At 38.4% G+C, this 22,299-nt stretch overlaps 1 protein-coding gene across 1 annotated transcript; it reads right to left on the bottom strand.

The window, feature by feature from the left end:
• Positions 1–1,529: 1,529 nt before the first annotated feature.
• Positions 1,530–15,218, bottom strand: hand2 (heart and neural crest derivatives expressed 2). The gene is made up of 2 exons (XM_067584483.1): positions 14,032–15,218; positions 1,530–6,927 (listed from the first exon to the last, which is right to left on the bottom strand). The coding sequence occupies exons 1-2, from the start codon at positions 14,647–14,649 to the stop codon at positions 6,790–6,792; spliced, it is 756 nt and encodes a 251-aa protein (XP_067440584.1). The 5' UTR covers positions 14,650–15,218; the 3' UTR covers positions 1,530–6,789.
• Positions 15,219–22,299: the final 7,081 nt, after the last annotated feature.

Below are 22,299 nucleotides of genomic sequence, written 5' to 3'. Positions count from 1 at the left end.
CAAGACTTAACAAATGTATTTGACTCTAGATACAACTCCTCCTTTCGCTCTGAATATGATTTTTGTTTCTCTGTTTTGATACAGTTGGAGTGATGCTGCTGTATTTGATACATAATCTTTGCATGATCTAGACAGCCAAAGATGACATTTCTTTCATGGGCTTTTGGAGAAGAAAGAGAAGTTGGACAGGGATTTTTGAATGGCTGCCAAGACATAGCCTTGATGCAGAAGCACTCAGGAAAGATTTACCCCAAAAGATGACTTATAGGCTTATAGACTGATAGAGCTGCCACAGACTTCTATCTGAATGCCTCAAATACTCAGATAGTCTAGAGTGATTACACAGCCAACTAGTTACATCCTGTCCTTGTCACTGGTTGGCCAAAAGTGGGCGCTGTGTCATATTTAGAACACAGCATTTTAGGAGAGCTTTTTTTGGTGGTGTTCCATCCTTGTTGTGCTTTCAGCTGTGGTCCAACTGTACTGTTTATCACTCTGTGTACCTGCATGGTATACCACTGAGGATTCTGTACACATTACTTGTTTTTGACTGGCACATCACCACCATCATGGATTTACAAAAGTTCAGCAGGAGCATGAGGAGTACTGGGATCTTCAGAATCACTGCTGAGCTCAATCTCCAGGACGTGGATTGAGGAAATGTTTTAATTCTTGCATGCCTTGAAGATGGTGCAACACTGAAAGTGAAATTACTCTAAATTATCCTTGTGGCTAACAGCAAGGTGAGAAAGCAGTTACAGCAGAAAGCAGTTGGAATCCCGGTGGGTGTGGTGACCACGGAAAGAGCAGGTTAGGAACTTCCCAATCCTGCTTAGGGACAACAAAGCTCAGAAAAATGGTATAATGGTAACTGGTCCAAAGCAAGGTGAGAGCAGCCACTGAGGACAGAATCGGCACTGGAAATGAAGCAACAAGGCAATTGGACATATTGGGAGCAAGAATGTGATGGGCAATACCATGCTGCATCAAGTTTCTGGTGCTGGTAATCTTGATGGCCTCCCTATCCTTTCATTTGGATAATCCACTGTGTCCCCCTCATCAGAAAATTGCATCCAAGGGACCCAAGACCACTGTGGCGCCCACCAGCTGGAGGCTGAAATCCAAGAAGCATGATCATTACCAGGTAGCTCAAACCCAAGAGCAAGTTTTGGACCTTGGACGCTCATCTCATCATCCAAACCCCTTGTAGTCCAGGGTGGAGAACATTGTGGATTTTATTTGCTGCATAGTTGCCTACACACACTCAGCATCATATTCTCAACACAGAGGCTGCAAAGAAACTCAAGATATTTTGAACCAAAATCGGAAGGAGATTGCTGCAAAAGTCCAAGTTAAGGCCAGGTCAGCCTCAGCTGGGTTGCATGGGTGAAGGTGTCTGATGTTGAAATACCCAACACACCCAATGACCTCAGGTTACTGTACATCACTGATGATGTTCCCCAGAAAGACATGCAAAGAAGCAGGCAAACATAAGTGGACAGCACAGTATTGACAACTGACTCATCAGCTCAGTGAAACTCTTTTAATCCTTACATTTAATGCAAGTAACCCAACAATAACATGAAATATTTTTTGTTTCCATTACAGTTTCACTGCTCTATTGTGGCATAATTATTCCACATTCCTCACATACTACTCAGAGACTATGTGATTTGTTTTACAACATTCTTACATACATTTTGACACAATTTGCAAAAGGCATGTAATTAACAAAGTTATTTGTTCACTATTTTCTTTAGAACAATGTATTTATTTAATAATGTATGTAAACATCATATAGATTAGGCTCAGCTGGTGATGATAATTGTTTGTTTGATATTTAAAATAGTAATACGGTTATTTTTAGCATAACATATCTGTGTATCTAATAGTAATAGTAGAGGTGGTATTTTACAAGGTTTCAGTGGATGTATTTAGTGTGCTTTTTAGTGGCATTGAAACCTTGATGAGAATAACATTGGAGGTAAAAGGAAATTATATTACCACAAAATAATGACAAAATATACAGCCATAAGTAGGTTCTCAGGCAGAGTGGTACTTTGAGGCTAAATGTCAGCAAGCTAACATGCTGAAAAGGTATTATGTTTGACATGTTCATGATCGTAGTGTGTTAGCAAGCCAAACAGAAAGTACAAGTGAGGTTGATTTGGTCATATACCAAAGTATTGGACAAATACATTTTTGGCCTGATGATGGTGCTAGATGAAAAGTCAGAGAATCACAAAAGTTATTAGAGTTCATCCTGAGAGGAAGCTGAATGTCTCATCCAACGTTGATGGCAATCTACCCAAACGCTGTTGAGATATTTTACTAAAAGCCAAAAACATCAACCTCATGGTGGCAATGCAGGAAACGTCAGGGGATCACCAAAGATGGCAGGATTTGTCTTCTGGGGACCATGAATGTCTGCACAAAATGTCACGGTAAACTGTTCAATAGTTGTTAAGTTGGTTGACTGACCAATGATGCTGTTAGCATGGTTAAATATTTTAAAAATTTACTCAGGTGGACTTCCAAGCATCTAGGTGACTTCAAGCATTTAGTGTGTGCGTGTGTCTGTGTGTGTGTGTGTGTATGTGTGTGTGAGAGAGAGAGAACAGTTTAGTCCTCCATCATATTCATTATCTAAGAGACACAGCCATAGAGAACAGTTCAAACTGTGGGCCTACATTTGTAATACAAAATGAACACTACTAAAGTAAATGTATAGTCATTAGCTTCATCACTCCCTACAGCTGACTCAGAGACAGCAGTGTGTGTGTGTGTATGTGTGTGTGTGTGTGTGTGTGTCCCGGTCATTGTGGGGTCATCTGTGTCTGACGCCAGCTCTCTCACTAATTATCTACTCTCCTGTCTTCACCCGAGGCCAGACTCAGGCCATTACATCTCACGTTAGTCTTTGTCAGGACGAGAAAAAATCCTCTCAAGCTCTTTTTTTTTTTTTTTTTTTTTGTCTCCCACCATCAACATACCGACTGGGGTGCCAGATAAGGCCTTATCAATGGATGACTGATTGACAGCTCCATCTGATATTGTGACAACGTGAAGACTGGGAACCATGTCAGTGACTCTTCTATGTGCATTACTGTTTCAGCTGACATAACTACAGTAGGAGGGATTTCTGGATTTGACTGATATAAGTTTTGGATTATTAATATTCCACAAACCTCCCAAAAATGTTAAGTATTCAGACCAAAGAATTTTAATTTTGACAGGGTGGAGAAACGTTTGAAATCATTAAACCATGGTGCACTAAAATTAATATTTAACTCATAATTTATGCCTAAATCCACTGTTTCCGTTTGCCACTCGCACTGTTAGCTATTATCATGTGACTTTAATGGCTTTCATTGGTGGAGAATCTGCAGCTTATATACTGTGGATGTTTATTCAAAAATACAAACAGAATATGTGTTTTCCACATGAAGTTATGATTTAGAGAATCATGTAATTAAGGTGGAATGATGCCCTCATTTCAAAGTGTTTATGGCCAGTGTTGTAGTATTATGTACCCAAAGTAACCAGTTTTTACAGTTTTACATGGTCTCTTTCACTTATTGATAGGGACAAAATGTAGAGGTATGTAGCATTACTGAAGGATTCCTCAGCAGGAAATGTAGCAAAAAACATAAAGATAAAATTAAATTAGACCAATTATGATTTTCTATGTAGCCCTGACATTTTACATTTTACAATACACCACACAGAGGCACTAAAGCAGCTCAGCACAGAAACATGATTATGCTTTTAACAAGGATTTTTCAGTGCAGTAGCAAAGAAGTCTAAATAGGCTTTAACGTGGACCAGCAAAGTGATATTAGACCGAGGGAGGGGTCATCTCTATGGTGTGACTCTTTTCAGATATTTGGAAAGAAGACAATAGATTCTAATCACTTTTTGAACTTTTAATTGAATTACCAGCTGACTGATTTTAGGAACCGTTCATATCAGCCCCCCTGGTGATTACTCAGGTGGGATGTGAAAATGTTTGTAGGCTTTGATGTTTCCCCCATTGGTGTCACACATTGTGTAAGCGCATGTAGCAAACACAGTAACAAATCCATCAGCTGTCAAAGGTAATAAGTCACACAAATACAACCAACAAACCATCTACTGAGCGTAATACACTGCTGAATTTATGATAAACCATCATAGTTAAATAGATGAAATCTTCCAAGGTAACGTCTGGTCCTTCCCCTTTCTCCCAATATGATGAGTGCGTGTGAAAAGACACACAGAGACATATTTATATAAAACACAGTTATTGATACAGATACTGATCTCTTGTAAACATACTGTGACTGAAAAGCTGATGACACTGTTGCATGAATGTACCACAGATGGTGCATGAATGTTAAAATAAAGTAGCAAAAAGGCTCAAATCCACCTTTTTTTTTATAACCTGCAGTATTTTTTTTGTTCTTATGCCATCATTCCTTTGTTATGATTCTCAGCTCATTAATATTGTATCATTGCTGAGATGTGGGGGTGGCATTCAAACAGTTTTCATAAAAATCTCCAGTTTAACCCAAGCAGCTTATTTCAAAGTGAAAACAATGTCTGTCATAATCACTCGTTGCATTGACAAACTGCATGCAGCACAGCTACGATTAATATAAAAGGTCAAAGATGAACCAGGAAGTATCTGCACAATCTGATGGAAGTTTACAACAAACAGTTCAGGTAATAACTGTAATACTTGACTTTGTTATTTAAGTGCAGTGCATTGCAAAGCTGTGTCTAGCAGGTTCAAAAGTAGAAGAAAAAAAATATAATTATAATTGAACTGTCATTGTATCCTTATATTTTTCCTGTTTGAAAAAAACATGATGTCACTTTTCTAAATTACCCCACACTCAACTGCAAGCCTGAAGTCAGGTTGAAACCCTTTTTTCGAGAAAACAATTATTATTGTATATTAGGCTTTAGAGTAAAAAAAAGAGGTAAAAAATACTCAAATTAATTCTAATTTTACCTGTATATTTTACTGTATAATTTAAAATAATGTATAATTTTACCAGGATCCTGTCCTGTAACTTAAAATACTGTGTATCTGCTGTCCGTGTCCAAAATGTAATGGTAAAACCAGACTCTGTGTATGACATGACTGGAAAGTGACACGTTTCAAAATGATTTTTAGCTTGATTATTTTATCAATATTTTTCTCTTTAACTTCCTTAGGAGCTCTAATCACATCTGAACTCAACATTTTAAAGCTGGTGGTTTTCTTTGTTTGTTTGCTTTCTCCCCCTAAAGTATAAAGGCTCAATGAAGCGGCGAATACAATTCTCCCCATAACTTCTGAGTCATTCTCAAACCCAAATAAATGACTTTGTGCTGGACATCACTGTACCAACTGTCTGAAAGTAAGAAATCAGTTGCCATGTAACCAGGTGGCGGTTTATTATATTCATTACACTGTTTACATCCCACATTAAGCATTATTTAGACTCTCCCGCCACATTTTTCACAACACAACAGGGACACTTCGTCATCACCGTGACGTCACTACATTTACAACCCAAATTTGCGAGAGAAACATAGAGAGAGAGAGAGAGAGGGAGAGAGAGAGAGAGAGAGAGAGAGCGTTACAAACACCTTGTAGTTTAATAAAAGATATTCAGTGAATGACCGTTGTCATTCAGCGGAATGGCTGTTTGGTCCTTACGGACACATTGCACATAAATATATTCCGTTAAATAAAGCAGAGAGCAAGTCGACACCCCGTGTTTGTGTGTGTGTGTGTGTGTGTGTGTGTGTGTGTGTGTGTGTGTGTGTGTGTGTGTGTGTGTGTGTGTGTGTGTGTGTGTGTGTGATTAAGAGGGGAGAGAGGGAAATGTTTCCGCCTATCCCCAACTCTTTCTGTTCTCCCTCGATCGGAGGAGAGGAAAAGAAAACTGCCAGACTCCGTTCACAATCGACCAGTGGTGTATTGTTACTTTGCTCACTGGCAACACGCATCTGGTAGAACACAACTTGAGAGTATTTTATGAGCCATTCGGATGTACTCTTCAATTCGGCATACATCAAATCCTCCAAATCGCTCCTATTTTATCAAGTTCATCAGGAACGGAGAGGAGAGGCAGTGAGAATCACTTTAAGCGAGCTAGTCAAAAGACCAATGTAAAAGTGGATCCAGTTGATTCTCTAGGGGAGTATGGTATGCCTCTTTTATTTTAACCTCTTCATCCCAGCGGGTCTATTTCTAACACACATATAGTTCAAGCCCACACTCATTTATTTTGAATTATCCAAAAGTTTCCACTGACAGCAAATATGTTGAATTATGAGGAAATCATGACTGACAAAACATCTAGAATATTTCTATTTGATCAAGCCGTAAGAATATGGTTCTTTTCATTTTTAATTAAAATGTATTATTTTAGCTAAGAATACTGCTAATTTTTAGGTAGCCTAAAATTTAAGGAGGGAATCAGGATTCAATGTCAAAAACCTCACAGAGAACAAACTTCAGAAAGCGTCTTTGCCGATGAAGGGGGGTGGGAGTTGTAAATCTGAAGTTATGTTCTATCAGAACTAGGCTAATAACCAATAAGCAAACCAACAGTAAACTGTCACTTTCTTCGTGTCTCACCATAGCAAAGTGGACGGAGCTATACAGCGTCCACCGCTCTGTGGGAAGAAACAGCCTCCAGCTCCAGAGATGATGACAGTTCATCACAGCGCGTCATTATTGTCCCGTCATTCTCCTCGAGGACAGAGCCGGGAGGAAAGAGTGCAATTGGCCTGCAGGAGGGGAGGGAGCCGCTACTGTTTGAGTTCCAGAGCCCAGACATGTTGAGGCCATCCTGTCCGTCCTTTAGTCTTCTTATCGCCCGCTGACGATGAGGATGACGACGAGGATGATGATGATGACGATGATGAAGTTGTTTTAGGGATCTCCACCTGCAGACACATATTTAATGTTATTAGGTCGACTCATAATAATGTTGGCGCAGGTTGTTTTTAACCGTGCTATTTTCTGGTCACAGTAAACCGTTATGTATGTATTACACAATATTTTATCAGATCGAAAATATAAATTGATGACACGCAGCAGCTTTGACACGATGCAAATCGTTTTATTTTTCCGTCTTTATCACCGCTGGATGAAGTTCTCCAATTAAGTATTTGCTGCTCGATAAGATAAGAAAGAAACGTTTGGTATCCCCGATTTATGAATACAGAATTTAGTATTCAAATAATCGGATATTTCATATCGGAATTTTGACCTTCATTCGCTGTGTCTGTCTGTGTTTTATGTATTTGGGACATGTAGTCCCTTTAAGCTCGTGGGACATGCGTTGACTTGAGCAAAATTAATAAGCCTTTAAAACGTAACAAGATGAGCAATTTGTATTTGTAAAAAAGAAGGAAAGAAAGAAAGAAATCCAGTTTTGGTCGCATTTCCAAGAGAGATTTCCAGAGAGAGAGAGAGAGAGAGAGAGAGAGAGAGAGAGAGAGAGAGAGAGAGAGAGAGAGAGAGAGAGAGGCAGGCTGTCTGTTTCACAGACATCATTTCCCCTCCAGGGTACACCCAGGTGTGGACCACTTTCAGTAAATGCTCCAGAGCAGACATCAGTGATATTTCAATAAACAACACAAGACTTAATAACAGTACAGTTTCAAACGTCCTTCATTTTCATTTCAAAACAGTTTCTTGTGTTGAATGGTAAACCTTTTAATAAAACTCAAACTAAACCAACAATCAGTTTGATAATAAGCTCAAAGCCGCTTTCGTCTGTCTGTGAGCACACGCGCACAACATAGACCACAAAACAATAAAATAATGATGGATTTGAAGGGGTTTTTTTTATTAATAACCTATTTCCTGTAGGTCTAAACAACATAAAAACCCAAAACAAACCCCAAAAAACATTTTACTATTTTCATTATTGCCAGAAAGCTGAATCAACTAAGAACAGCCTAGATATTTATTATGAGATGAATTAATTTCCCTGTTATTTAATCCACGACTGGCAAATCCGCTGATATTTTCAACACTTCTTACTTATTATTGATTTATTTTAATCGTTAATCAATTTGACATACAGTAGAATAGCAATATGGCAGTAATATAGGTTTTTATAATTAATTATCTATGTAGGCTTATTTACCCCTCGTTTCTCACACACACCTGGAAACGTGCGCACCCCGTTCAAAGGATTATTGCCGTAATCCCTCTACTTTACTGACAATGAGTGCACGTCTATAATAATCATCATCATCATAATTATAATAATAGATGGATTCAAATCTAAAGAGCAAAATCTGATGTGTGGGCTGAGCAGTAAAGCTTACAACAATACCCAGGCTATATAACCAACTGGACCGTAAACCCACTTTTATTTATTTATTCTTATTTATTTATTTTTTGATAGGCCTAACTGTGATTTATAATTTTGGACACACATTATTTTGGTTCATAGTTTTTTGTCTAGACATCGTGCAACATGAATGTCAGTGGGGAAGCATCCAGAGTGAGTTTCATCACTGTAAATGCTACTCCGCTGTTCACCCTGACAGGACGACGGAGTTCCTGACTCATGTCTGCTCTCTAACTTCAAACTCCATAAAAATGTGTAAATTAAGCTGCCTATCCTCCCCCAATCCTGACGCGGGGAAAAAAAGTCTTATCCACCACTTATAAAGAACAAAAGTAGCTCATATTCGAACTTCTGACACTTGATTATTTTAATTTTGCAGAGTGACTTGTACATATCAGGCATAGTATAATTTCTCAAGCCTACAGCATGATTGTAACAGGTTAGATTCGGAACATACTAGTTGCTGCTTAAAATTAACGCATCAACACTGCAATGCTGTGAGAAGATATTTTGTTAAGAGTACTTTACCAGTAACATTTTTAAATTTCATTTCTATTCACTTCAAGTAACAGATTTTTATATTTAATCCACCATTGAATAATTTGCTATAATTGAATCTGCCATTTGTTATTTTTTTCTGCCAATGAAAAAACAAACAAAGGAAAAGACACGAGTTTGATAAAAGAGAGCTCAGCGGTTCAAAAGTGTGTGTTCTTCCAGAAAGAGTAGGTGTGCTAACAAACGATCTTTGATTTCAGGGTGAGCCTCTCTGTGGAAAAAAGCAGCAAAAGGGGGGCGTAGCGGGCCGAGTGTAAACCGAAATACACTCTTTCTGTCCGCCTGCGTCAATACACACACATCCAGAAGGTCCAATAAAATGCGAGTGTGCTGTCGCCAGCAGCTTGTCTGTAATCACTGGAGACAAGAGTAAGACACAAGATCATAATATACACAATACAAGATCATCCCCACTACAATAAAGCCTCATCGGCTGAGTTGCAACAACTGCATACCAGCGCCTTTTGTTGTTGGCTTAACAACAAAAAACAGCGGAAAAAAAGAGAGGTTTCATATATACGTAGTTAATAAAATAGCGATGTAATAATAATAATATTGATACTACTACTACTACTACTACTAATAATAATAATAATGATAATGATAATGATAATAATAATAATAATAATAATAATAATAATAATAATAATAATAATAATAATAATAATGCACATTATTATATATTAATGATAAATAACAATAAATGAATAGAAGATAAAAATAAAACTAATACAATTTTTTAATAGTACAACACACTGAGACTCTTAGGCCTTCACTACTCGATGTTATTATTACAAACACGTCACCTTTATAGATTATAATCCCATTACAAGCAATGCTCATTTTTTCATGTCATATAATGGTTAGACAAAACTCGAACATTTTTATCTAATTTTATCATAGTCATCATTCGTTTTGAACCTTCCATATTTCTGCATTCATCACTTTATGATATTATAAAATGTTAAAGTATCACGTATTCACACTGTGCTGAATACCGTACATAATGCATCGCTTTATTTCAACAAGCTAGGAGCCATTAGATTTTTAATGTACAATTTCACACCTGTGATTTTATATTATCTTGATGGGGGTTCATGTTTTATCATCTACACACACTTTATTAAAAGATTTTTGAAGGTTCTGTCAGCATACATGACACACCAGTTTCCAGTCCCAGTCATTTGTCAAGACAGAGGTTCAGGCTCTAGTCTGCAGACTACATATCACTGATAGTAAAACCACCGCGTCTCTTTCCAGAGGCTGGCTGTTGCCGCGTCCGTCTACTCACAGTAGCACTAGCATGCAAAATTACAGCTCCCTTTATCCTGCACATTTACTCTATATCACTCACTGTGCCAAAATGCCACCAATCTTGAGGCAGTGATAGTATTAAAAGCTGTTTCTTTTATGCATCATGAATACTGTGACCAAATGGGAAAGCTTGCTGTTTAGCCGGTAGCCTGCTGGTATGTAGCAGTTACCAAATGCTTCAATATTTCACATAATTAGGTCACTTGTAAAAAAAAAAAAATCGTAATTTTACAACTCAAAATGTTTCCCATTCACAAATTCCCATTTGTAACTGATAATAATAATATATATATATATATATATATATAATACTAAAAGACAATTAATTAGTTTGCCACTGCAGTGTGCTAAAATTATTTAGATAATAAATTAAATGAAAAATCATGCATGTACTGATACACATGAATTTACTGTAGTCTAAAATAAGTTAAACAGATCTGTCTAGGGTAGAATCCAACAGTTTTGTCCCTGCCTTTATAAAGTTGATTTTGCACAAACTGGATCATGGGATCAATCCATTGTAGTACAACAAACTAAGCAATCACTGTTGTAATCAGTGACAATAAATGTGTGGACGAAGAAAAAAAATCATCATATTGTAGAACATAAAAAATTTTTAATCTTAACCTTCCATTGCACACATAGTGTTATATAAGCTCCCTGAAATAACTTAATTTAATACCTCAATTCCCTCTTATTTGCAAGCTTAGGGGACCAACAGCTTAAATACACCTCAGGGGTTAACCCCTTAATCGTTAATGTAGGAGCAGACTGAGGAGCATAACCAACATCAAGTGCTTACCTTAGCTGCACCAAGGATCAAATTCACTTTAAGTTACTTCTCCCCATGCATGTTTCATCTCAATCTTAAAAAGTTTGACTTAACCTTTAAAAAATGGAGGAATTCTGTTCATATATGATATATTTTTTTGATACTGTACTGTCTTAGAAGAAGCTGAGGCTTGTGTATTCGAATTCAGGACTGGGAAAGAGTTGACATGAGTTATTAACAGGCCTACATCCTCCTATTAGTGATTCCAGTTTGAAATGTGAGGAAAAATTGCTTTCTGGCTTCAATTATGCACCACACTTCCTATAGGCAGCACGTTAGGCAACAGACAGGAAATAATTATTCTGTTCTATTCTCTTCTAGTCCATTCTGTCCTGTGTATTCACGTATTGTTTGTTTCTGCACATGACTTTCCTGCCTCAGTGAAGCTTAATGTTAGCTCTGGATAGCTATAAGGTAAGACATGGTGGTAAAGCTGCTCACTTCATGAGATAAATGTGTGTCATAACGACAGGCTTCCAGAATCAGTGGACTGAGGCTTAGTTTGTTTGTATATAGCAGTAAAAAGACTAAATTATGACCTTTAGCCAGTGGTCATAATTAGGAAATATCACTCTAATATAAATAAAATAGCTGCAATTTGATACTACTTGCTACGTTGTTTACTATGAATCAAGACATGCAGATTTATGCTAATGTATGTGGATCAAGTGAATAAAAGGCAAGCAAAGACAGTTAGAATGGGTTTAAATCTCTTGGATGTGCTTAACTATAAATCCCAAGTGACTGCAGGACCTTGTAAAGCTGTAGCCATAAGATATGGGCAGTATACACAGAGCTGGGACCAAAACTATGTGGATAATATAGCAGCCTGTAAGGACAAAACCATGAAAAAGTGTTGCTAGGAATAATAGCAGTGGGTCTATATAGCTGAACCTGGCCCCTCCTGGCTCCAAGCTGTCTGAGGATGGCGACTAATTTTCTGGCTCCACTGTTAAATAGAGTTGATCATTTGGACTATATCATTATTTTGTAAAATCTTTTGTTTATATGGCTCAGCTTCATGGCAGAAACTAAGTTGTTTTTGGGGGTTTTTTTTGCCCTTTTTGATTGATGGTTAAGGAATCAAGTGTCCATTATAAAAATGGGTAAACACACTTCTATTTTACTGTTTACTCTCTCTTTAGCAGTCACTCCATGTGCTTCACTAGCTTTTTAAATTCCTTCCTCACATAAATGGGGCTATAAGATTACCCTCCATTTGTGTGCATGTGTGTGTAATTCCTGCACAGGAAAAGCCTGTGTTGCTGTTTTCTTTTTCCCCTCCTGTGTAAGCCTGGTTGTCTTTAGCTGGGTTTATACTAGCTCTCTACCCTCCTTGCTCAGTCAAAGAGGACAAAATATTGTCTGTATTGTCACATCTTTGTCATTTATTGTCCCGTTTTGGAGGCCTACATGTAGGTGTCACAGTCTACAGTGATGGCTTGTAATGGTCCTACCTGCATAGCCTTAATGGATGACGGTTGCAGGTACTTGAATGATATTACAAGATATTAGAGTTTATATTATTATAAAATAATCATATTGAAAATAAAAAGGTTCCCATGTGGTCCATATTATTATTATTATCATAATTATTATTATTATTATTATTATTATTATTATTATTATTATTATGAGCGAATAAGTATGGGCCTATATACAGTCCTTCCATCTTTACCGTCTCCCAAATAACTGAGCACACATTCGGCAAAATATTCAACACTTATATTTATATCTTGGTCACATTAGAGCCGCTAACTTAATGACCCACAACCTTCTTAAAGTCAGTGATGGCCAGTGACCCATGACCTTTTAAATTTTGCCCTGCTGGATTCAATATAATTCACAAAGCAGCCCTTTATTTTGATTACGAATCTTTTCTTTATTGAAACAATTTGTTCATAGCGCTCTTCACAGGTTCGAAGGAAAAAAATAACTTTCTACAAGCGAGCAAAAGTAGAATAAGGCAAAATTAAGTTCCATTTTGTGGATTATACGCTATGCAAAATTGATTTGTAATCAAATGGGTTTTTTTTGTAAATTAAGTTAAACTACATTCTATAAATTCTATCCAGTATGCTCTACCTACACGAAATCTGATTTTATTTATTTTAAATGTTTTATTTCTTAATGGATACGGAGTCCATTTTCCTCTAATATGAGACTTAATGACACGTTTCGATGTCCAAAAAAAACCAATATGGCGAATTTACTCGAAAAATAAGACCAACATGTTCTTTTCTATAGGCTCCTCAGTTGTCATATTAATCCTGAATCTGCTCCTGAACCCTGCCTGTTTGACTATAAGAAGAGCTAACGAAGAGAAAATGTTGACAGGATAGTCACCTGTGACCTCTAGTCGTTAATCTTTGTGAGATAAACCATTAAAAGAAACACTGAATACTTATTTACAGAATAGCAACAATGTATCATTTTCTCCCTATAAAACCTTCCTCGCGCCCCGTGAATTTAGGTCATGTTAAAAAAGAAAAAAAGAAAGAAAAGCCTGACAACAATTCCACACGTTGAGAGTGTACAATCCACTTGTATTTTAAAGCTAAGCTATAGTATATGTGTGTGTCCTCCATCACAACAAGTCCATAAAAGCTACATTATCCACTGAACTCTCAATAGTTACAGGCTGTTGTCTCGTTTCTTTTTCCTCACTATTGGTCTGTACAATGAGTCAGTAATATGTAGCCTGTATGTCGAAATGAAGATTGGTTAAAGGCCTATAGGTAATTTAACTGTTGCCTATACTTCCCCCAAATAAACACGGCAACATTTTAACGGCAGCTAGGCTACTGTCCGTGTTTTTACATTAAGCTAGCTAGCCTTATTATGGGTTATGGTCTACATACTGGACATTCATACAGATCAACGAAGCTGTCTGAAGAAGTTATTTACTTTCCTGTTATTCCAAAAAAACTTTCAGGACCAACATGGCTGGCTATTTAGGAGTGTGTCAGATGCTCTTACCGCTTCTCTCTTCCTCCGTTCCTCCCGAGCCTCCGTCTTTTTCAGCTCGGCCTTGAAAGCCTGCGTGTCTCCGTGTTGTCCGTCCTTGTCCAAGATGTCCATCAGGTAGGAGATGTAGCTGGTGGCCAGCCGCAGTGTCTTGATCTTGGACAGCTTGGTGTCGGCCGGGACGTTAGGGATACACTCCCTCAGCTCCGCGAAGGCCGAGTTGATGCTTTGGGTCCGCCGCCTCTCCTTGCGGTTGGCCGTGGGTCTCCGCTTCACGGTCCGAGGGTGTGTGTGGTGGTGCATACCGACTGGGGCTCCGTTCACTGAGATGGTGCCGGCCCCCGGTACCAAGCCGCCGGGTCCATAGTGGTGGTGGTGGTGGTGATGGTGGGGGTCCAGGCCGCCTGTAGACCCGCTGCCGCTGTTGCCATGGTACTCGGGGCTGTAGCCGGGCGCGAGGCTGTACTCGGTGGGAGACATATCCGCATGGCTTATCAGCCAGCTCGTAAAGTACTGAGGAGCCCCGGTGTCCTCGTGACACCGTCCGGCCGCTGCCGCATGCAAGGAGTAGTGGTGGCTGTCGTGGTGGTGCATGACCGGGTGGTGAGGGAAGCCCGAGACAAGACTCATAGTGACACACACACACACACACACACACACACACACACACACACGCGCACACACACACACACACACACACACACACACGCAGGGGTCCTTCTCGGATGCTGCAGCTGCAGCAGACTCGACTTCGCTGTTTAACGGTTGTCCGGAGCAGATGTTTGCATCTTGAATAATCTCCCCATCGGCCCCCGACAGAAACAACCCACCGAGTCCGACCGTGAGAGGCGGAATTCCGTGCAACAGTAGGCTAGACCCGGGCTAGTCCTGTCTATCCTGCTGGCCGCTCAGTTCTGTCCATACAGCTCATTGTTCCTCTGCCACTTCTTCTCCTCGTTATAAAGTCACAGCGCTTATTCCTCCTCTTCCTCTTCTCGGAGAGACTCACAGTGCGTATTCCTTCTTTTTTCCCTCAGTACTTCCTCTCATCCTCCTCTGCAGGTCAGTTCGCAGCTGCCAGCCCCAGAGCCGTTTGGCAAGGCAGGACCAGTCTGGGCAGGCATTGGGTCAACACTACTGGCTAGTTGATACTGAGCAATGGTCAAGCCAGTATGCCTGTATCAAAGAGAGAGAGAGTCTGATTTACTACGTCATCTTTACTACCGGGGAGGAGAAACTGACTTCACAGCCTCCATCAACCAATGGTGAACCCCCACCCCCTCCTCTGGCCCCGTCTGCAGCGTCTGTTTACTTGTCTTTAATGTCAATGGGCCTGCTAAGTAGGCCTGCTGGCACACACACACACACACACACACACACACACACACACACACACACACACACACACGCACGCACGCACACACACACACACACACACACACACACACAAGGTCAAGAGTAAAGTGAGATGATCCTGTTCTTGATTCTGACACTGAGTGTTTCACGGTATACACATAAAGTAGACTATAATATATGGTCGACATAGCCTGTCGTTTTTTTTTTGTTTTGTTTGTTTTGTTTTTACTCAATATATTCTAAAATTTAATGAAATATACACCGTCAGTGTTGACCTTTTTCTACACTCTGCAAAGCTGCACTGTTTTCCATTTTTAATTTGGAACACGTTATTATTATTATTATCATTATCATTATTATTATTATTATTATTATTATTATAGACACATAGATTAACCACAGGTTTAATGCATTTCAGTGTGTATCTGGTGAGCAGGACACACCATGTGCGTGGAAATAATTTCATCATTAAATATGATTAGAAATGACTGGAGTTAATGCTCATGCTAGTCCACAGGTTCTCTATACTGACTAACAGATCATATCAGTTGAAGCCATGCGGACTATCACGTTAAGATCATGCTTTTTTCTTCTATAATTGAAAATTTCTGTCAATAGGCAGCCAACGTCTGAGAAGACCTCATATGTGTTTCTGACGGCTCCCACTGGGTTGTGTGTTCTCACTTTGGTTCATCTTCGGCTAACAGAGCCAAGGAATACTGGCCCACATATTTTCAGTTGACATGATGTGAATGAAGTCGCACGGTGAGGGCCGTGGAAGCAGACACTGGCCAGCCCTGGACGTGCAACGCATGTCAGTTTTCTGGAATTAAGTCAATCATTTATTTCATTACTAATACAATCCAGGGATTTGTATGTTACACACACATCAGGTACACTGCAAAACATCATGTCAGAAAATACGGTGCAACCTAAGGTTAGTTATACAAGATTAAACATTAGATAGCCTACACTTGGCTCTAATATCAAATGTTCATTGAAAATAATCATATAAAATGTCACAAAAATTTAAATGTTATTTTAACTTTTATTGGATTGAGAATTGTTATCTCATAATCATTTGTGATTTGTTATATTAACAAATGATATTGTTATACATTTTAATTCCACTGTTACTAAATGTATATTATATTTTTAGTCAGTCTATAAGTACTGTTTAATCATTCCTTTTACAGTCAAAACATTAAACGAGCATAAATCCATAAAGACCGTGACGTGATTAGTTTTATGTGTTTGAACTGACCTTTGCAGTCTTAGAAGTTATTGCTAATTAAAAAATGTTCAAATCCCCAAAAGTGCCCCACTTTTATGCTAATGGCTTAAACTGCAGATAAAAAGTGACGGACACAATAATAGCAAAAGAATAGGCCTCGCAAAATAAATAAATAAATAAATAAAATAAAATAAAATTTTATAAAGAGACTTTCCATGCGTCCAAATATGGAATAGATGCCTGTTAGTAGTAATAATAAAAATAATAATAGTCTACTGCTATGACTGTTACCACTAATGGTAGCCTAGTACTACTGCCACCGCCACCACTACTACTACTCCTACTGCTAATATAATAATAATAATAATAATAATAATAATAATAATAATAATAATAATAATAGTTTTGACGTTAGAAAATTGTGTTTTGCGTTAACCGTTGAGATTTTTTTTTCTGCACAAACCAAAAAAAAAAAGGAAGGAAGACATATTTTACTTGGTTACGGTTGATGTAAATCAGCCTTGAGATATGTAGAGGCCACGTTCCACACAGCTATGAAAGGGCCGGTTACAGTTTAGCTTTCGGTTTATCAGATAACTTAAAACCCGAGTTAATGTAAATGAGCAGTCGGTAAAATGTCAGGGCCCGGCTCCCAACTGACACAGTGAGCGACCACCTGACCGCTTCCCTCTGCTCCCTCAAGGAAAACAAGTCCGCTCCCTTTCCGGAGCTGTAAAACCTGGAACTGGCAGTTCAGTAAACGAGACGGAAAACGTGACGTTTTCCTTTCTGTTTTGTCACAAGCTGCAAAATATATTGCGAGGTTATTCTAATTATGTTATGGCAAATATACATGTTCATAGTCAGGAGCTGTCATTTAATGAGCGTTAAAATCATAAGCCGTAAAAGTAGCAGACAACAAATATTTACTGGAATATGAATTAATAATATGAAACGTCTACGTTTTTTTCTATTTATATAGCTACTGTCAGTCTCAGAATTAAAGTTTAGAAGCTCAGTCTTAAGAAAGAGAGAGAAACAGAGAGAATCGCTCAAAGATCAAATGATAACTGAAACTCAGTGCTGTAGGTGTATATTGTCATTATGTCGAAAATAAAGGAATGAACAAACCCTTTTCTCCTCTTAATAAAGCGCTCTGGTAGTATATTATATTAAATATTAGCTTCTTTGTGAGTTTCATGTCATTAGAGTACAAATGTCCCATTAGCCTTTATAGATATTCCAAGCACGAATATTCCAATATGTTATACCAATATTCTGTCTGAGGTAAAGTTAATCATCTTTGTGCATTGTTTACTTTGATAATTTCTACTAAATCAAATGAGTGAAAGTAACATGAATTTGCCATGGGAAATCTCCCTGAACCTCTGGGTGACCCTTTGAAGGCTACTAAAGACTAATGAAGGATTTCATTAGACCTTTAAAGAACTCCTGGAAGCTCATTTAAGGTCGCTGATGGAGACACCTCCAGTTTCCCACCTCCTAGAAAACCCACAAGGACTCCTGAAGGAGCCTTAAAGGATCCCCGAAAGACCCCTCAAGCACTGCAGGAGAAGCCTTCAAGGAATCGTGGGGGTGCCTCTGAGAAATCACTGGAAAAAAACCCCACTTCATTCCAACTTGAATCTTACCGTAAGTACAACTGTAGCTATGCATGTCAAACTATCCGCAACACTTGTACACTTACTCAAAATTGCTCCAAAATACTGTACTCGTGCTCACCATTTGTCTGTAATAATTTCAATATATTTTAAATAAAGCAATAATCACTGTAGTGATTGAGTCTACTCATTTTTTTGGTTTGTTATAAGCTCCCCAGTTAACTACACCACTATTTAATTTTTTGTGCCTGAAGTAGCAGTAATGTACTTGGTTTTGAGACACCAGCTGTTATTTTTTGTCCCTGTAAATCTAAATCTGAAGCAAGGTCCTGAACACTACTAGCCTGCTTGAGAACCTTCCCAGAGTTAAAAATCAGCAGCTTGGATGCAGAAAGCAGCATGTTGTAATGAGTTTCACTGGTCCAGAGAAGGACTTCCCATTCTGGTGTCAAACTCCACTTTTGGGCTCTAAACATGTCAGAAATAGATATAAAGCCTTGCACTAAGGGAGAATTAGAACTAGGGAAAGACCAATGTGAGTCTGAATGAAGCATATTTACTAAAGCAAAAGCCACAAAAATACAATTCTTTGGTTAGAGTTGTTGATAGTAAGTGGATTCGAAGGGCAGAGGGTTACTGGTCACAGCCAGGATTACACTGAATATAAAAAGCCAAGCAGTATCCAGATGGCAGCAAAGTAAGATTAGCAAGATCATATTCTCACAGTATGAACAGCAGGTAAGTTCCTACAGTTAGCTAGCTAGAGAAAAATGTTTTTTGGCATGGTACTTCAACAATGTGTGGATCAGCTGACTGCAAATATGACCATAAATAAAATGAACAATTATTAATTAAACAGCTGCCTAATGCTGTTTTCAGATGGATGAGAGTGGAACCAGAACTGTACATTTGTGGGCTATGAACCCAAAACAATATTTGACTTACTGTTAATATAAGAGTATTGATTAGTGCAGCTTTATGTACATAGTTGGTTTGTAGCAAAACAAAAACTGTAGTCAACAGACATCAGAAAAAATCTTGGGAGTACCGGTTGCATAAAGTACGGTTGTAAGAGTGGTGCTAATGAAAAATAATCAGAGTGCCAGGGAGACGACAAGGACCAGTGACTTTTATTAAATGAATTTAAATCAATGCCACTCATCCATAAATAATTAATATTAGTAATACTGTCTAATCATCTGAATATTACACTTGTTCTAAAGTGCCTCACGATGAAAGGGCTGAATACTAGAATTGAGGGGCTTTAACTGATGATTTGCTGTAATAAGGTGATGATTTTGTAGTGAACACACTACTTAAATTTCTAAGAGAGATGGCCATTTGTCAGCAATTTACCTATTAGGGCACATAAGCTCCAAACATCACAAATGGGATTGTTGAATAATTATTTTTTACAGAACTTAACATGAAACTGACTTAAGCTCGTCTTAGCCACAGACCCCACTACAAGAGTCAATTTCAGCTGATGGAATCCAGAACTCAGAAATGCCAACTGTCTTCTGAGTTTTAGGACTCAAACCTGGCCAGTTTGTGTCATTCAGACTGTATAGATTTTGATGCCTCAGTTGGATTTTTGTACAAATTGGACCTGTACAGGACCTGTTTGTGGCTTGAAGATAGTACTTGCTCATGACAAAGAAATGTATACATAAGAACCTGCTTTTTGCCTACACAGGAATACACTATAGGATGGCTCAAACCTGCTGTAGGGCTGATCTATGAATGATTGAGAAGCAGAGACAATCAGGAAGTGTATCAGTGTTTTGTAAACTTGAAATGTTAACTCTGGTTTTTACGGAAAACCACAACTGTTTATGTAATCATATTCCACAAAAAGTGATGGTTCTGTGTTTTGCAGCAATTGTGTTAAGCCTTCCAAAACAACCCATATGACTGACAAAAATGATTCATATGAGTGTTTTATGAGCTGCCATGTCCATGGTTAGAGTCCAATTAAGTTTAGGCAACTAAAAGATCAAGGCTAGGGAAAGACTGGTCACATGGTTACAGAAAACCAATACAACACACAAACTTTTTGCTGTGCTATGAGAACATCACACTACCTGGTCCGTAAAACTTTTCTGTCTGGGTTTCACTTGATCAAACCTTTATGGACATATAGTGGCTAAAAAATTTCCTTGAGAATAAGGCTTGAAATTTTAGTGACTAAATCTGATCTATGTCAGTGTGGTAATAGTAATGTAAATATTGCCTGGATTAGTTGTTGGTTTAATTATGAGGTACCATTTTTTTACCGATCTCTACCTTCCTATTTAAAAATGGTGATACAACCACAGTGTAAAGGAGGTATAGGTAGTGATAATCAATAGTTATAACTTATGACTGGTTCAAGGAGCTTGCTGTAGCCTAAATATGGTGGTAGGTTCTAATTGGTTATAAATGATGGCTATAGATTATAAAAGTATAAAGTGCTCGTTGTATTTCTCCTGAGTTGTGTGGGAGAGAGACCTGCAGAGAGACTGGGGGTTGTAGAATGTGTGGAGGAATTCTCTGTGAGGAAGGCATATGATTTATATTTGTTTAAGTGTTGAATGGGGGGCTGCGTGTGTGTGTGTGTGTGTGTGTGTGTGTGTGTGTGTGTGTGTGTGTGTGTGTGTGTCAGCCTGGTTTGTGTAATCTATCTATGTGAATGGGAGCTGTTGCAGTAATTTAGATCGGTTTGTGTCTCCTGATAATGATACATAATTAGACTGTAGGTCAGTCGGTCAGACTCCTGATCTCTCCCCTTCTCTCTCTCTCTCTCTTTCTTTCTTTCACACACACACACACAAACACACACACACACACACACACACATACACTCACACGCACCTCTCCCCCCATGTGCCCTCTCCTCTGATCTCAGCCATTCCTCCTCTGTATAAATAAACCTGACAGAGTAGCAGGGCCGTACGTGTGTATGTATGTGTGTGGGTATGTGTGTGTGTGTGTGTGCGCACGTGTCTGTGTATGTGTGTGTGTGTGTGTGTGTGTCAGGCTGTGTGATGACGTGCAGGTACATTCCAGAGCAGCGGAAGTTTCTTTTCAGAGTGAAGTGCTGTTGTTGCTGCCTGGAGTCAATTACAACTATAGTGCAGCTCTATACAGTCATCATCTGCTGAGCTCAGCTGACTTTATGGGTTAAAAACATCACATTCTGATTGCACTTTTAATTACACCCAGTGAGTGGTAAATAAGAAGAGGTCAAACCATCACCCCCTGTTGTTGATCATCATGTGGCAAGCTGCCACCATTGTAAAAACAAAAATTATACTTTCAGAAAAGCATCCCTCTCCTTAGTGAAAAAGAACTATCCTCATTTGCCCTACATCAGTTTGTTACTACTTATGTTCAGCACGATAGGTGGTAACAATGGTTAAACTCAATGCCACAAATAAACAAGACTGAAAGTCTGAGCCCATTTAGCAGCTGAAATGTTTATTTCAACCCACAATAGAAAAGTGTCACAATGGACAAAACACTGCTGATTTTTCCACTGTTAAAGCAGACTGTGTCCTGAGGGAAGACCATGGAAGTCATTCAAATCAAAAGGGTTTATTCCCCATGCTCGCTACATTTCATGGCAAACTGCCTTTTTCAATTTTGAGATGATATAATATTTTTTCTTCATGACTCATGGAATTCATGAAGGTCTGAAGATTTTGCGAAATCGTGATGTTACTGTGTCATAATTAGAGTGAAAGCATTCACACTATCGTTCCTCAAATCTATTGTTCTTCAAATCTTTATTAGTGCAAATGCTTTGTCGTACAAACTTTGTTTATATATCAAAACATACATCTCCTTAAGAATATGTATGCTATTATTTTTCTCATTTCTAGCATATTCCAGTGATTTTATATATTTATAATGGAAAGTCTATGGGAGCAATGTTTGAAATTTCATATCTCAAAAACTAAAAGTGCTAAAGTGTTCAAACTTGATGGACATGTGTCCCATGTGGAAATGCTTAACATATTATAAAATGGGACTAACAGTGCCACCATGTGGTCAGTTATTACGTGTTTTGTGTTTTGGCTAATAACT

The sequence above is a fragment of the Thunnus thynnus genome, chromosome 3 (assembly GCF_963924715.1).
Source record: "Thunnus thynnus chromosome 3, fThuThy2.1, whole genome shotgun sequence".
NCBI classification, from domain to species: Eukaryota; Metazoa; Chordata; class Actinopteri; order Scombriformes; family Scombridae; genus Thunnus; species Thunnus thynnus.
Note: the sequence above shows the minus strand (reverse complement) of the source record. Positions and strands in the feature narration are given on the sequence as shown.

Coding starts and splice junctions, on each gene's coding strand:
- hand2 (XM_067584483.1), bottom strand. CDS start 14,649: ATGAGTCTTGTCTCGGGCTTCCCTCACCACCCGGTCATGCACCACCAC. Junction 6,928..14,031: donor AACGGAGGAAGAGAGAAGCG/GTAAGAGCATCT, acceptor ATGTGTCTGCAG/GTGGAGATCCCTAAAACAAC.